General features: G+C 51.5%; 1 protein-coding gene across 1 annotated transcript; it reads right to left on the reverse strand.

The window, feature by feature from the left end:
• Positions 1–416: 416 nt before the first annotated feature.
• S100B (S100 calcium binding protein B) lies at positions 417–6,874 on the reverse strand. Its single transcript, XM_031461293.2, has 3 exons — positions 6,798–6,874; positions 3,954–4,092; positions 417–1,681 (listed from the first exon to the last, which is right to left on the reverse strand). Exons 2-3 carry the CDS (start codon positions 4,089–4,091, stop codon positions 1,541–1,543), a joined length of 279 nt encoding a protein of 92 aa, XP_031317153.1. The 5' UTR covers position 4,092; positions 6,798–6,874; the 3' UTR covers positions 417–1,540.
• Between the last annotated feature and the right edge of the window lie 8,423 nt (positions 6,875–15,297).

Below are 15,297 nucleotides of genomic sequence, written 5' to 3' on the forward strand. Positions count from 1 at the left end.
GCCCACAGCGACTGGCCCAGGCCGGGCCCAGGAGCAACGCCAAGCTGGAATCAAGCCCAGTCAGTCCACGAGCACAGGCTTCCACCACGCCCACCCCCAGCCACTTCCAGCCTCTGACGCAGTCCTGCCTGTGGGCAGGCATGTGACTGTCAGAGCCAATCATAGTTCCCCTCCCTGGCGATTGGTCTAGAAAAGGTCACATGAGGCCCACCAGGCCACAAGTTCCTGGCAGGAGGCGGTGGGCACTAATGACAGGGAAGGTTATCCTGCGGGGCTCCGACCCACCCCAGCAGGACCCCCCCCCCCCACCGCCACGGTCCCCACCTGAGCCTCCTGCCTCGTGCATCCCTGGCTAGGGGACACAGCATCAGCAACTCCGATAAAGCCAGGCCACGTAAACTTGACTCATTCCCCAGTTTTGCAGGAATTTAGCTTTTATTTCACGGTTAATGACCATGGAGACTTACTAAACTGCTTTTCAGTCAAAGCAAATACAAGCAATCTGTTGGTTTATGAGTTTCCAAGTCTATGTCCTTAAAAAAAAGCAAAACAAAAAGGGTGGATGACAAGATTAATTTGACTTTCCCTGAAAGTGATTTTTTTAGTATTTGTAACTTGACTATTTGAAACAATTTATTTGAATTGGTGGATACGAAAGCGTAACGCTCGTAAAGTTCACCGACTTTACCAACAGTCACAAGCAGACCCTGTCTGCACACAGACAGGTCAGGAATGACCTTCACCAACAGTCCAGCCACTTACATCGTAACCAGTCATTCTGCAGACAGGGCAGAACACTCCTGTCCGCCCAGGCAGAGCCGAGTCCCGCCATGGGCTCCGGCCAAGCTCCCTCTGCCACACGTCCCGCAGAGCCAACAAGTGTGATCCTGTCAGGAGAACCCCACTGAAGTTTGACTCTCAGTTCCGATTACAGCTACAATGCCAGTACTTGCTCCTTTATGGGACATACTTTCCATTAGGACTTAGCATTAACTACAGACTCAGTGATCACAGCTCACTGCAAGAAAGGGGACTGAATGTGACCATGCTCTTTGGGTGGGTGGGACAGACTGTCAGGCCCAATCACATTAGGTTTCATTTGCTCCAATGATGAACAGGCTTAATGAAGGGCAGCCTTTTCAAAGGATGGTAGACCAAGATTTGTATTTTTAAATGTAGTGGAAGCTTAGCCCGTAGTCATTTTTGACAGGTAGTCTGTTTTTTCTGAGTTAGGAGTCTACACAGCCAGGATAGCAGTGCTTTGTGACTGAGAATTGACTTTCCTAAATGTTGATTACCACGAGTCCCTGGGACCAGTCGGCTAACATGTACGCCTAACAGCACAGGACTAATGATGGGGGCCGTTAAAAACAGCCCTCGGAAAGAGGTTTCAATTCTTCATTCACAAAGCAAGTCAAGCTTCCTAATTAGCAACAATGCAGCTGGAAAGCTCAGCTCCTACTGTCCTGCAAGCCCTGCTCTCTGCTTCCTGCGTGGCCTCTGTCTCTGCTACAGGGACAGCCTGTCTGCTTTCTCCCGTTCACTCGTGTTCAAAGAACTCGTGGCAGGCAGTGGTAACCATGGCAACAAAAGCCATAAATTCCTGGAAGTCACATTCTCCATCTCCATCGTTGTCCAGTGTTTCCATGACTTTGTCCACAACCTCCTGCTCTTTGATTTCCTAAGAGAGAGAAGAGAAGTCACCCAGCATGTTTCTAAATGAAGTTTAGGGCCATCGAAGCATGATTAAAATTTGGCCAGCTTTAGTAATTTGTATCAGAAACAACCTAAGACATAAAATGCAAAATGCCAGGTGAGATTTCTCCTGGGATCAGGAGGCTGCTGGCTGGCAGAAGTCTCTGGCAGTCCGAGCCTTCTCTGCCACCTTCTTTATGTCCAGTGGGGCCTGGGCTGCTTAAAAAAGGCTGAATGGAACAGCCAAGATCTGAAAACCTGAGGTTGTTTGTGTTAAAACAGAAACACCCAGAAAAGAAGAATAGGGCCTAAATTGGCCCGAACATATTATACGCAATGTCTTTAAAGCAAGAATGACCTTTGTCCGCACCCCCACCAAGTTTTTCATTGTTTCTGTGTGTGGAAGGCCCTACAGTGAAGGCTTCCAGTGGGTTTTCATGTTTTGAAAATGAGTTTTGGCTGAAATAACTCTTGGGAACAGGCTTTGTCACTTGAGCTGCTTTCCAGGTGTCCTGGGACTTTTCCTGACATTCTGCCCAACTTGGAGCCAGGTGAGTGGTGAGACAGTCTCAGGGGAACAGGCGTGTGGTGGGCAGACGAACGCTGACCGCGAAGAAGGGCATAAAGGCAGACTGCTTGGAACAGTCAGTCCCCAGCGCAGGGGAGCGTGGCTGGAAGGAGTCGCGGGAAGTGCGTCGGCCGCCTTGGATGTAAAATGGGTACAAGATTGAGGTACCCCGGGGCCGGGGTGGGGCCCATAAGCATCTGCTGAAAGATTAATCGCTGTTTCATGATAGACTCACCTCCAAACAGAAACTGCCTCACAAAACCAGGCCAACAATATTCGTGATACCTTGATACACTTACCGTGAATCGCTTATCTTACTATAAACGTGGTTCCCACATGCTAAGCTTTTCCTGTGCTTTAAATCAATAATTAATGACAGCAGCTACATGTGATGAGCAGGGCACTGGCTCATCTCACCCTTACATCAGTCCTTTTTGCAGAAGAATCTGGGACTTCCTGATTGCTAGGTTAGGGGCAGACCTGGTGGGACAAGGTGAGTGAAAGTGAGTGGGGCAGCTGCCACTTTGTGGACCTGGATGCCTGAGAAACAGCTTCAGAATCAGACTAGGGGAACCCCCCCCCCAAACCTGCAGGCTGCTTCCCCTGCGCTGGTGGCGCCATTCACAGAAATGGAGTGTCGGGGTTGGGTGGGGCCAGCCCTGCAGACAGCGGCTGCTGCCTGGCTGCCAGAATCGGGGGCCTGTCCAACACTGAGACTCAGCCTGCCAGGAGGGCAACTCCCCACCACTGTGCAGTAGGGCCCCAGGGTATTCCCTGGAATTAGCTCTTGGTCAGACACAGTGCACTGGTTCATCTTCTGGCCATTTCCCCTGCGTGTGACTGGTTACTTCAGTGACCTTGGGTCTGGACACCAAGGGAAGTCAGGTACCAGGTGGATTGCAGGAGGACAGTTCATGGCCTCGAGGACAGGAGACTGATTCAGGAGAGGTGACGTGTGGCTTACCCAAGGCCTGGGAAATGGGGGTGAGGCAGGGAGTCCTCGATGAAGAGTCTGGACACACTTCCACCGGGTGGGACCCGTGAGGAAGATGGAGCTCACCAGGAGCCCTCAGGCAGTCTCCTGAGATCCTCTCCAAGGTCCTCACCCCACGGAGCCCCCCCCACCCAGGCCCCAGGGCCTCAGAGACGCCAGATTCTCTCTCATGCCCTCAGTCAGTGGCTTGTGGCCATGCACTGACGAGCCGGGCGGGTGCCCCAGAAGCAGAGGCTGAGTCGGGGCTGTGTCTCTCGCGACACTGACCGTGGTGAGAGCTCAGTGGTGTCTGCTGAGTGAACGGCATCTTTATCATCACCATGGTGGATGCAGACCACGGAGCTAAAGCTTAGAGTCCTTTTCCTAAGAACAAAAGCTTATTTTTAACAGTCTGCTTAGATGTTCACTATGGCCCATGATAAGTCATGAGTATATTTTACATCCCATTCTGTCATCAATATTGCTGCAAATCCTTAGGTTTTTCAGAGAAAAGTCAGTTTTATTTGAAGCCTGTACTTCTGTGTTTGAGATAGCAGTTCCTCCTTCATGCTCCTACTGGACACAAAACAGATGAAAATGAAAGTGTGAGGTCTACCTAAGCCAGCCTCCACACTGAAGGTTCAACTGTGCAAACACATTTTTGGAAGCAACTCGGAGGACAAAGTGCATAGGGGAGTTTTAAAAAGCAAGACTCACCTCTAAAAAATGAGAGAGTTCATTGTTGATGAGCTCCTTGAGCTCAGATTTCTTCAGCTTGTGCTTGTCACCCTCCCTTCCGGAATATTGATGGAAGACGTCAATGAGGGCCACCATGGCCTTCTCCAGCTCAGACATCCTGGAGCCCAAAAAGAAAGACGGTTCTCAAGCCTTTGCCCGTCTAGTGCGGGCAGTGGAGGTATGACCAGTGCAGCCCTCAGCCCAGGACAGGTGTATGGCCGTAGCTCATCTCCCTTCTCAGGAGTTACGCAGCTCTCCCATCTCCTAGAGCCACTCTCCCACCCTCCTCTCCCTTCTCCGTCTCTGAGGGCCACATCCAGTTCCCAAGCCCTCTGGCTTCTGGTTGGGTCCAGCCACTGGGCAACTTCAGCCAAAACAGAGATGCAGAGTAGTGAGGGGGCTTGGGAACTGACTCCTGCCTCCTCCCTGGGAGGCCCTCTGCCCTGGCAGGGCTCCAAGATGAGGTGACAGTGCAGGGAGCAACCAGAATTAACCAGAAAGAAGTAAGGTGACTAGAGCCAAATGAGGACACAAAAGTCAATGGCATGCCTACATTCTGTCAATAAACACTTAGGAAACATAGTGGGAAAGTCCTGTTTATACAGCAGCACACACATATGACCAAGAGTAAGTTTAGCCAGAAAAGTGCAGGTCCTTCCAAAAGATACTAAGGTCAAAAAATGTTGCTTTCCTTTGAATGAATACAGAAACTTAACTCATTTTTAATAAAAATATTTATGAGACTTTTTTGATTGATGAGGATCATGACCCATCAGCTGTAAAATTTAACTGGAAAAATAAATATGGTAGAATTGAGGCAAATATTTTTTGAAAAAGAAGATCAAGGAACAAACATGTATTATACGGTTATCCGATGAAGCCAGTGCAGATGAGCAAAATTTGCCACCATAAATGTCTCATTAGCATGCTGATTATTTTGAGCTAAAAATAACCAAGGCTCAAAAGATTCAGGAGGAAACTTTGACCTCGCCCTTAGCTGCCTGAATCAGATTTTGATGGAGGGCCTGTTACAGGAGTAGAATGAGCACCAGAGATGTCAACAGGGGCTGTGGGCCAGGTGTGGCGCTGGAGCTCTTAGGGGTCTGAGCATACTTTGCTTTACCAAACATTTGCTTTTCCGTCTCCATGTGAATTGCTTTTCTCCTCTTTGAAGTCCCAAATCACTAACCCCAATCCTCTCCTCTTTAGTCTAGCTCAGGATGCTATTCAAGGTGAGGATTTCAGCCAGTTTGGTGAGTTACTCAGTTCTCCTGGGTCTCCCATGTTTACATGTTATTAAACTTTGAGTTTTTCCTGTTAACCCGAATCATGTCTGTTTAATTCTCAGACCAGCCAGAAGAACCCAGAAGGGTAGAGGAAAATGTCTTCCGACCCCAACCTGGCCCTGAGGCCAGAACAGAAGTGGGGCGGAGGCTGGGCCAGAGCCAGGTACTTTGCATTCACGGAGGCGCTGCCTCAAGTGACCAGGATTGTCGTCTTTTCTCTGCACTTATCAGAGGAGGAGGCTTCATCTTTCCTCATGACTTGTACCTTATTCCATGGCCTGCAACCTAAGAAACAGCTGTTCTACCCTGAGAACTAGGCAGTTTACAAAGGACGGCTTGTAAATTGTTTCACAAGACTGAGACACTCAGCCAGAGAAATTTACCAACTTCTGGCCTTGAGTTCTAACCATTAAAGAATCTTGGCACTGTCATAGTTAAAAATAAATAAAAGAATTACATCTCATGTTGAAAAACCATTCCCATATTGAATATATTTACACCTTAAAAATACATTGGAATATAATATTTAAATTTTTATTTATTTCTGATTTCCCAAAGGAAAAAAAGATTGAGGATTTTTGCCTTGGTCTGATCTTTGCTAAATTCACCCTATTAATAATCAATATTATTTTGCTCTGAAGTCCCTAAAAATCAGATATGTCACATGTAGAGAGAACAACTCTGATGGATTAAAATTTTTAACATTTTGTACTTTATCCTTTTAACTCAAGTTTTCAATTATTAATTTTTTTAAAGAGACCAAAAACCAAAAACAAACCCCAAGAACCTTTTGCATCATCCTTATGTTTCTCAAACTCCGTGACAATTTGTGAAAGGAAACGCTACATTATTTCTTGTGATGTGTGACTAGCGGGATTTTTTAAAAGGAAAGGCATAAAATTTATATTCCATTATGTGTGAAAAGTCCACAAAATGTGATTTTCTTCATAGCCACACTACAAATTAATTTTTAAAAATGTTCCCAGTTAAATTCTTCCCAATTGACGGTTGGTGTAAAGCTTGTCTCTTAAGAGAAAAGGAAACAATACATCCATGTTACCCTTTCACTTGAAAACAAGAGGACTTTGGGCGTTAACTCCTTAGCAGGGACACCACGCACGACGGGACGGTCCCCGAGGAGCGGTAAGACGGGGAAGGAAACCCACCTAAGCCCCAGCTTCTTGGCTCGGCCTGGAACTTCCTTGCCCTGTAATTGCCTTAAACGGGGGCGGGTGCCTCCTGGGCCCGGGAGAGCGTCCTCCCGAGCCGGGACCGAGCCGGCCCGGGCGTCAGCCTTAACGAAGGGGCGGACTGCGGCGCCTCCGGGGAAACCCGGACTCCCGGCCCGAGGCTGCCCGGCTCCGGCGCTGCGAGCAGGCGCGCTCCAGGCAGCCGGGTCCAGAGCAGTAACAAGAGGCATGCTTTCCAAACGCAGCCAGTTAGCCTCAGGGGGTTTAAGACGACCACCCGGTTCCCGCCCCCGCCCCCTCGGCCCCCTGCCCCAAGAGGTGGGAGTGTGTCCCCGGAGTGTCCTCACGTCTGCAGTCGGGCTGATGCTCCTCTCTCCTCGAGGCTACGGCGTCTGCTCCTGCGGGGCCGGGGGCGGGGCAGCCTCTTATCCTCCGGCGGGGGCGGAGCCGCGCGCCCTCTGCAGCCCCGCCGGCCAATGGGGTCCGGGGGCGGGTCCGGGGGCGGGTCCAGGGAGCGGGTCCAGGGAGCGGGTCCGGGGCGCTGGGCAGACCCTTATCCTCCGGCGGGGGCGGAGCCGCACGTTCCTCTGCAGCCCCGCCGGCCAACGGGGCGGGAGTGGGGCCAGGGGCGGGAGCCGCACACTGGGCAGCATTGACTGCGCCACCCGGGGGCTCGCGGGGAGCCAGGCCTGCACTTGGGCCAAGGAAGAAAAGGCTTGTGGGGCAGGAAGCGGGGAGTCAGCTTTTTGTGCTGTTTTTAAGTGTGTACGTGAATACTGATGTTCCTCTAAAGGCGAGGATGGGGGTGGGGAGAGGGGAGAAATGATTGATCGATTCCCACAAAGCAAATGTGCAGCGAGAGCAGACTGAATGCGGGGGATTTAGGGCCCGCTGTGGGGAGGCCCTGAGCTTCTCCCCGATCTGGTCCCACTCACAGGCAGGACACCCGTGGACACCCGTGGACACCAGTACTCTGAGGTAGGCCACTGAGCCCAGCGTCTCCAGGGACGGAAATGTGGGGCAAAATATACACTTATTGCTTTTAGGGGGGAAATCTGTGTTTAATATGATCGAGGACACATGCCAGACTCACTCCAAGGCCTCCCGCTCCCCTGGGGTGACTGGCGGCAGGCTGTCAGGGTTGGACAGTGCCCCAGTCACATTCCGTCCAAATGCCCTGTTTTACGAGAGGCGCAGGTGGGAGGGGGGGCTCACTGAGGCCCCACAACCAGCCAAGAAAAACCACATTTCTGGAGCCGTCTTCAGTGGCACCCTTCAGGCCTTCTTTAGAGAAACTGTGCAAAGCACATTGGCCCCAGACTCATCCAAGGCCGTCTGAGCCAGAACCAGTCCCTTCTGCTGACTCGGTTCGCCACGGCTGCAGAGGAATCAGCACACAATGAAGTCTGTGCTCACAGTTGTCTTGTAGAGACTGGCACCAGCTTTCCCTAACATAATGGTCCTCCCCCCAAACAGAGGGAGACGGTGAGGGGTGCAGCAGTGGGCACGTTTGTCTGGAGCTGAGAAAACAGCTCCGGGGAGAATCTGTACACCCCGGAGCCCTGTGAGCTGGCTGAGACTGTCACCTGACCACCACAAATTCCTGCTTTGACTAGTGTGTGGCCCCAGGAATTAGCGTCAGCTTACAGCCTGTATCTCAGGATGCCACCCTGGGGGCCCCCAGCCCTTGAAAACCCCTCTCACCTTGATGGGCAGCCCTTTCCCACCCTGTGAGCCCTGGAATGGGGTTGGAGCACAGCCTGCACTCAGCTGTCCCCGACGCTGACGTTTGTGCCCAGAGGGCAAGCCCCACACTCAGGCATGCAGTAGTTGGATGAGTGGATTCCAAACTATGTTTTTACCCCTGTGGGAGAAGGCTGAAGCTTTCTTTGTGAACACTGAGGGCCAAGGCCAGAGTCCAGGCTAAGGCCTGCAGAGGTGGCACTGCCGCGGTGCTGGTGCCTGGCACGTGTGCGACGCCCCCCTGAGCCCAGCTGATCCTTCCTCAGAGGGAGGTGGGTTCTGTGCTTCTCAGGGCAAGCCCATTCTGACTACAGGGCAGCTGAGGCAGTAGGGCCCACCTTATGGGGTGTGGGGACAGGCTGGGGACCAGGCTGGTCAGCTCAAGCCCGCGGCTCCCAGTCCAGTGCTATTTCCAGGCTATGCTCCTGGGACCCCCTCAACCCCTTCTAGTAAACCAGAAGCAGTGCTGTCCCCAGGAGATTAGTCCCACCATCAAAGGTTGATGTAGCAGACAGAACTTAACACGAACCCATTTAACTTGCCATTTGTCTGGTGCAGTAGCTGCTGGATCTTGGAGAATGGCTGTGGACACTTTGGTGTCTCCACCAGAGAATGGTGACACGCCCCCGGGACATTGTGTGCAGCCATTGACTGACTAATGCCTTTTTCTTGAAACCAATTTTCAAGGACCAACAGGAGCAACTTGCTTTTGCCTGGCAGGGCCAAAGGTACGCCCTCAGTGTCACCCCAGGGACACCTGCCCCAGATATTGTCTGCAGGATCTGGATGGTGTGGTCCACTCCTTTGATGAGAGTGTTCTGACTAGGTCCGGTCAGAAGGAAGGGGCAGGTACTTCAGGTGCCTTAGTAAGACAGACAAAAACTAGAGAGCAGGAGATAAACCCCATGAAATGTGCGGCCCACCGCCTCAGTGAAGTTTCTGGGGACTCAGTGGCTCTGAACACACTGAAATATCTCCTTTAAGTGAAAGACAAGTCACTGCATGCTGCACTGCTCGCCAGGAGGAGAAGCCCAGCTTTCAGTGGGGTTTGGGAGTTTGACGTGCTACATATACCACGTTTGCATGTACTGTCACCCCATGACGCCGGCAGTTTCAAGTGGAGACCAGAGCATGTTTGGCTGCAGTATGAGCTGCTTTACTGTTGGTTTTCAGGATCTGGCAGATCCGATGGTGTTCAGAGTGTCTGTGGCATGGGGGCTGCAGCATGGACCCTCTGGTGAGCTCCCGTGGGGGATTCTGGCACAGGATTTCGGAAAGTCTGTGTGCTCTCTGGTGCTAATGATTCTCATTTGGAGAACAGCTTCTGGCTTGCTGCTGGGCCTTAATGGAGACTCAACACTTAACCTAGGGCATCAGGAGACTCTGCAGCTCAAGTGCTGTCCCACCCACCTGGCCATGGAGTTGGGTGCGTGTCCCAGCAGTGTACCATCACATGGAGAGCACGGGAGACATGAGCAGGTGCTCAGACTCCTTGGACACCGGCCCTTGTTGCATTGCCTCCCCTCCCGATCCTTGTCTGTTGCCTCCTGGGCTGTTTCTTATAACCAGTTGGCTGCAGAAGAACAAACGTGAGGCTGCTTTATGGGTGGGTCTGCGTGACGTGCTGGGACCACCCTGAAGGGAGCAGCAGCAGCAGCACAGCCCTACTCAAGGGTTTGCCCTGAAGGGCGTGGTGATGGAAACCTTCCCACGGGCAGCACTTCCAGCAGCTCACTTGGCTGTTCCCTGCGTCTGGAGTGAGAAGAGGCCAGATTGAGGACCTGTGTTTACTCATGGGGGCTGTAATGATTTGGTTGGCCAACAACTTGGAAGGAGCAGGATTGGAAAACTGGCGATGAGGAAGGCTCTGGAAGAGGCCTGTGGACGGACTTCTCTGAAAGAGCAGAGTCATGAATAAGTTTCTGTTCCACGTGTGCAGCGCAGAATAGGCCCTTAGTAATCAGGTGGAAAATGATGGGCCTGTAGGTGTCAGCCAGCTCCAGGGCTCACTCGATGTGTCCGTGAACAGAGTGGCCGTGTGGGGCTCAGCAACATGCACGCCCTCGCCAAAGCTGACCCGGCTGCTGTCACTACCCAGTGCCTCACCTGCCTGCAGCCCAGACCGGTGCTGAGTCCTGTGGTGACCAGCCAGACGCGTGGCGGCAGCTTGGTTACACTGAACCTCTTCCATCATAGAAAGGCAGACATCTGTCCTCACCAGAAGAGATACGTATTCTTGGTATGGATTTGACTTCCCTGCTTGCACTGCTTCTGCCAGCACCAGTGCACGTGACCTGACGGAGCCTCACCCATCGTGACAGTGGCGTCTGGTCCAGGAGCTCGACCAGTTTTGTCACAGATCCTGTCACTCAGAAGTGGCTGACCCCTGGGAAAGTTGGAGTAGCTTCTTGAAGGGTTGGCTATGGCACCAGAGGGGAGGCAGCACCCTGAAATGACGGGGTTCTGTCATGCAGGATGCTTTGAATTAGGGACCATTACGTGGTGCTGTGCCCCCCACAGCCAGAACGCCTGGGGCTGGGAATCTGGAAGTGCCAGTGTGCCTCTCGCCAGCACACTTTATAATCTCCCTGCAGAGTTTCTGTTTCCTGTGCTGGCAACTTTGTGATGGTTTGGAAATCTTAGTCTCCAAAGGGAAAGACTTCCACAGGGGTCACAGCAATCAGATTCTCAGTGGGACCATACTGAGCAGCTCAGTAACCAGACCCAAGCCCTGCTGAGCCTGCTCTGGGGGAGAAGAGTCAGTCCAGCCTGAGTCTTCCAGGAGGGACGGCCTTGGGCAGCAATATTGTTCTCTTGCACAAAAGACAGTGCCATCCACCACCAAGCTGCTCACGAGGTGGGTCACAGTGACCCATGTCCCTGGGGAGAAAGGGTGCCTGTGTTCTGAGGGGACGTGGGAGAGGGACAAAAGGCTTCTGTTGTAGTGAACGCAAGTGCCAAGGAGATGAGAATTAATTGCCTTTCCTAGTCTAGAGGGAGCTGCTCACGACCAGCCACAGGCCATGGGCCAGGCTGGGTCTGAAGTCTGGAGCTGGGTTCAAATCCCGTTTCTGTGGAGAGAACTTTGGCAAACGACTTAAACTTCCTCAGCCTCTGTGAAAGAGGGAAACCATGTCCCCTGAAGGTTGTTGGAGGAGAAAGTGAAATCTGTGTGCACACACACATCTATAGTGTAATGGGCCTACTGCACCGGATTAACGGTCATTATCATCCAAAAAGTCACCTTTCCTGTCTATGGAAAGAACTGCAACTGTCGGGTGAATCCCTGGTGCAGAAGGCAGGCAAAACCCAGCAAAGAACGGCAGAGAAGGGAGGGCAGGGGCTGCTTTCTGAGCCAGATTTTCAGGGCCCCAAAGTGCAGACTGAGCTCACTGGCTAATTTAGAAAACTTCGAATCCAGGAGGCCCCAGTTTGGCCAGTCATGCTGGAACATCCATGTTCAAGGGTATCACGTTCTATTATTTTTATCCCACATCAAATTCCATGAATCCATTTGTTTTCCACCCAGTCATTCCAAAGTCAGAGCTCCATCCAGGGGGGAAGCCAGCGTGAGCAGAGCTGGCAGCCGCGGCGGCGCTGGGTTTGCTTTGGATCCATGGCGACCTCAGGGCCCAGCTCGAGACAAGAGGGCTTTTGTTTCTGTTTTTGTTTTTGAGCTTTTTTTTTTTTTTTTTCCTCCAAATTTTGAGAAGGAGCTGGAGGTTGGAGCACAGCAGCTTGCCCCACACGAAGCTGCTGCTTCAGCCTCGCTTTCTGCGTGTGTCCAGGGACGCGAGGGGACATGTCAGGCTGAAGCTGGACAGGCACCCAGAGCAAGCTCTGCGGTGCTTCCCTTTGGCAGAACTCTGCACAAATACTTATCTGATTATACTTTTTATAACTTCTAAGGACTCTTAGAAATTGGCCATAAAAACATATCAGGTTTAAAGTTTAAAAAAATCACTCGATTAATCTATTCGGTTTTTCACTCAAGAACGTTTTTTTGTGTAACTACCTTGTAAGCACCACACATCTGTGTGTCCTTGTTCCACGGAGCGCCCAGCACGGCACACAGGATTCAACCATATGAAGCCAAGTGGTCAACAACACAAACCTACTCAGTAGATTGTTAAAATTATTCAGTAATGAGGATTCCTGTACCTTGTTTTATAAATAACTCTGTGGAATTGAACCATCTCCAGCAAGAATGATCCAGGAGGTGGGAGTGAGTGATCTTATTTAGAGATTTAAACAAACAGTTTTCCAAACAAAATAGAGACTGTTAAAGACAAGAGCAGGTAAGTCTAGCAGGCTAATGCCTAGCAGTTTTCCTACTGGAGGACAATTATATTTTTTGCTTTTTGAAAACAAAAAGTTAAAGACACGGGGGAGAATTGGCCCTATATTTAAAACTTTAGTACAACTGAAATATGTACACAGGCATATTCATTATCTAATTGTACAACTGAGTGCTACCATAAATAAAAATGTAGAGAATACTTAGATAAAATCATGGGAAGGATAAGTTTTTGGAAATTTAAACTTAACGGAGCCCCCATAGTAAAGCTGAATAAGCGGGCAAAGTTCTTGTGCATGTATCACCCACGCACAGGGCCGTCTCTGGACGGTCAGCTTCTCGGGCCGGAAGGAGGGAGCGTCCCAACAGGACCCGTGGACATAGCCTGGTCTCTTCTGAGCTTGTCTCAGAGGTCGTGCCGGATCCCTTGTGCCATTTTCCACTCCAGGTGCAAGGCCAGCCCAGAACCAAGGGGCGAGATCAGATGTCCCCTCCTGGTGGGGGGCTGGCAAGGCTACAGTGGGGAAGAGCGTGTGGGAAAAGCGGCATTGCTGAGGCCAGCCCTCTGGCCAAACTGCAAGTACCAGCACAGGAGACTCTCCTAGACCCACCCAGCCTCATCCCCGGGTGGTGGCTGGAATCCCAGGACCTTGTCACCTACATCAGGTTGTGTGCAGGTGAGCCTCCGTGGGCTCACAGGATTCTTCAGGGACAGCTTCTGGAGTGTGTTTCCTTCTCAGCGGGAAGACTGTGACCTAGGAGGCAAGTTACCTGAGTCTGTCCGCCCACCACACATCCAGAGTGGGGATGGGGACAGGAGGGCCACAATGAGACATTCTCCTCTGGAGGGGCAGTGGGAGGCTCAGAGTAGCGTGTCCCACCCAGCACACGCCACTGTCCCTCACGAGGGCCTGGCAGTGCCTGGGAAGGATTCTCCGTGGACTTTGCCCCCATAATCTTCATTCCACGCTATGACTCAGTCTTCCTTTTCTGTAAAAAGTAGCCTGTGTGTGTCGCCTACTGCCTGCCTGTCAGATCTCGGGGTCCAAGTGCCTCTTTCCATTGTGTCATGTCACTGGTTCTTCTGGGCCATGCTGGTGTCAACTCTGCCAGTACAATTCTCCTAATAACTGTGTCTTTTCTATGAACTTCACTAGTGTTCACTCCATTTGACAAAGCCTACACCCGAATCCCTTTGAAACAGGCCCTTTTCTACGTGGCCCCCAGGAGACTCCCAAGACCAATGGCCTGGGCTCTGGAAGGCCAGTTGACACGAGAGCATCACATATAAGGCACATGGGAGGCCTCTGCCCATTTGAGCAAGGCACCAGTTAGAGCCTTTCAGAGTCTTGGAGGGCTTTTCAGTCCCATCTCGTCTTACTTCTTCTCTGAGACCACAGCCCAGCATGCTATGCATGCAGTCTCTGCCCTGAGCTCGCTCTTCCTCGAAGGCTCTTCTGCTGGGAGAGACTCGGCAGGAGAAATAGTTTCACTTTTGAGCCCAGCCAATCTTGGCTCCTTTATAGTTCTTTTAAGTTCTGCTTGAAAATTGGATAATTGCTTCTGTAGCCCCTCCCTCTCTGACCATCCCTCACGACGTGCGGCAACAAGACACCTGCTGACTCTCGTGACACCACCCGGGTCCCCGTAATCAGCCCGTCCACACAGGCCGCCCCGCGCCGGCTCCCCATCGAGCGCCAGGCCTCCTTCCTCTGCTTCCAGCGACATGGCCTTGCTGTCCTTGCCCTTGTCCCCACACCCGAGTCCCCCCAAGTCCTCTTGGCTCCTACCTGGTCCCAAGCAGATGCGGCAGGTTTTAGGCACCTGTTTTGGCAGCACCTGCTTCAAAGCGCCGAACTCTGTCCCAGGCACCATTGCTGCCACCATCCACCAGCCACCAGCGTAAAATCTCAACCAATTCCTTACTCTTGCAGACCAGTGGTCAGGGCACAGTAGGACAGCTGGGTTCAGCTCCATGATGTCGGGGGCCCGGCTGGGGAGACTGGAGTAGTCAGGTGGCCCAAATGATGGGAGTGGAACCACCTGGCACCCCTCTCCATCGCACGTCTGGCACTTGGTGAGAGGTGACTTGAAGGCTGGGCTCAGCTGGGACTGATGCCTGGAGCACAGTGAATGGTGTCCCCAAGTGGCTTGTGCTTTCACAGTGACTGGGCCCCGATAAGGCGGGGCCCAAGAGCAAACATTCCAGCAGAACCAGAGGAGGCTACAGGTCTTCTGTGAGCTGGCCTCAGAGGTCACTGCTGGCCTCCTGCTGCACTGACTCAGCCCACCTGGATTCAGGGAGAGGGAGCCTGATGGGAAGGGTGCCCAAGAATTTACAGCCGTTTAAAAAAGCCACCACAGTTCACCCTCTAGTCACAAATTATTTACCAATGGTAGAGAGCACACATCTTTTTAAAGACGTTGTAAAGATACCTCACTGGAGTTTTGATTTTCGTTTCCCCAAAAATTAATGGTACTGAGGAATTTTTTCATGTACTGATTATCTTCTTTCATGAAGTGTCTGTTAAGCAATTTCTATTTATTTACTTGTCTATTGAGTTTTGGGGTTTTAGAAGTCATATATTTTGTACACAAATCTTCCGATAGATAAATGTTTTGCAACTACTTTCTCTCAGGCTAAGTTTTGCCTGTTCTTAATTGTGTCTTTTGATGAGCAGAGCCTTCAATTCTGATGGTCCAATACAGCTGCCAGCCATCTATGGACAGAGTGAGCCCTTCGCCTGGGTTTGTAAGTAAAACTTTTATTGAAACACAGCTGCACCCACCTATTTACATGTTTTCTA

This window comes from Camelus dromedarius, chromosome 2, assembly GCF_036321535.1.
Source record: "Camelus dromedarius isolate mCamDro1 chromosome 2, mCamDro1.pat, whole genome shotgun sequence".
In the NCBI taxonomy this organism is placed as follows: domain Eukaryota; kingdom Metazoa; phylum Chordata; class Mammalia; order Artiodactyla; family Camelidae; genus Camelus; species Camelus dromedarius.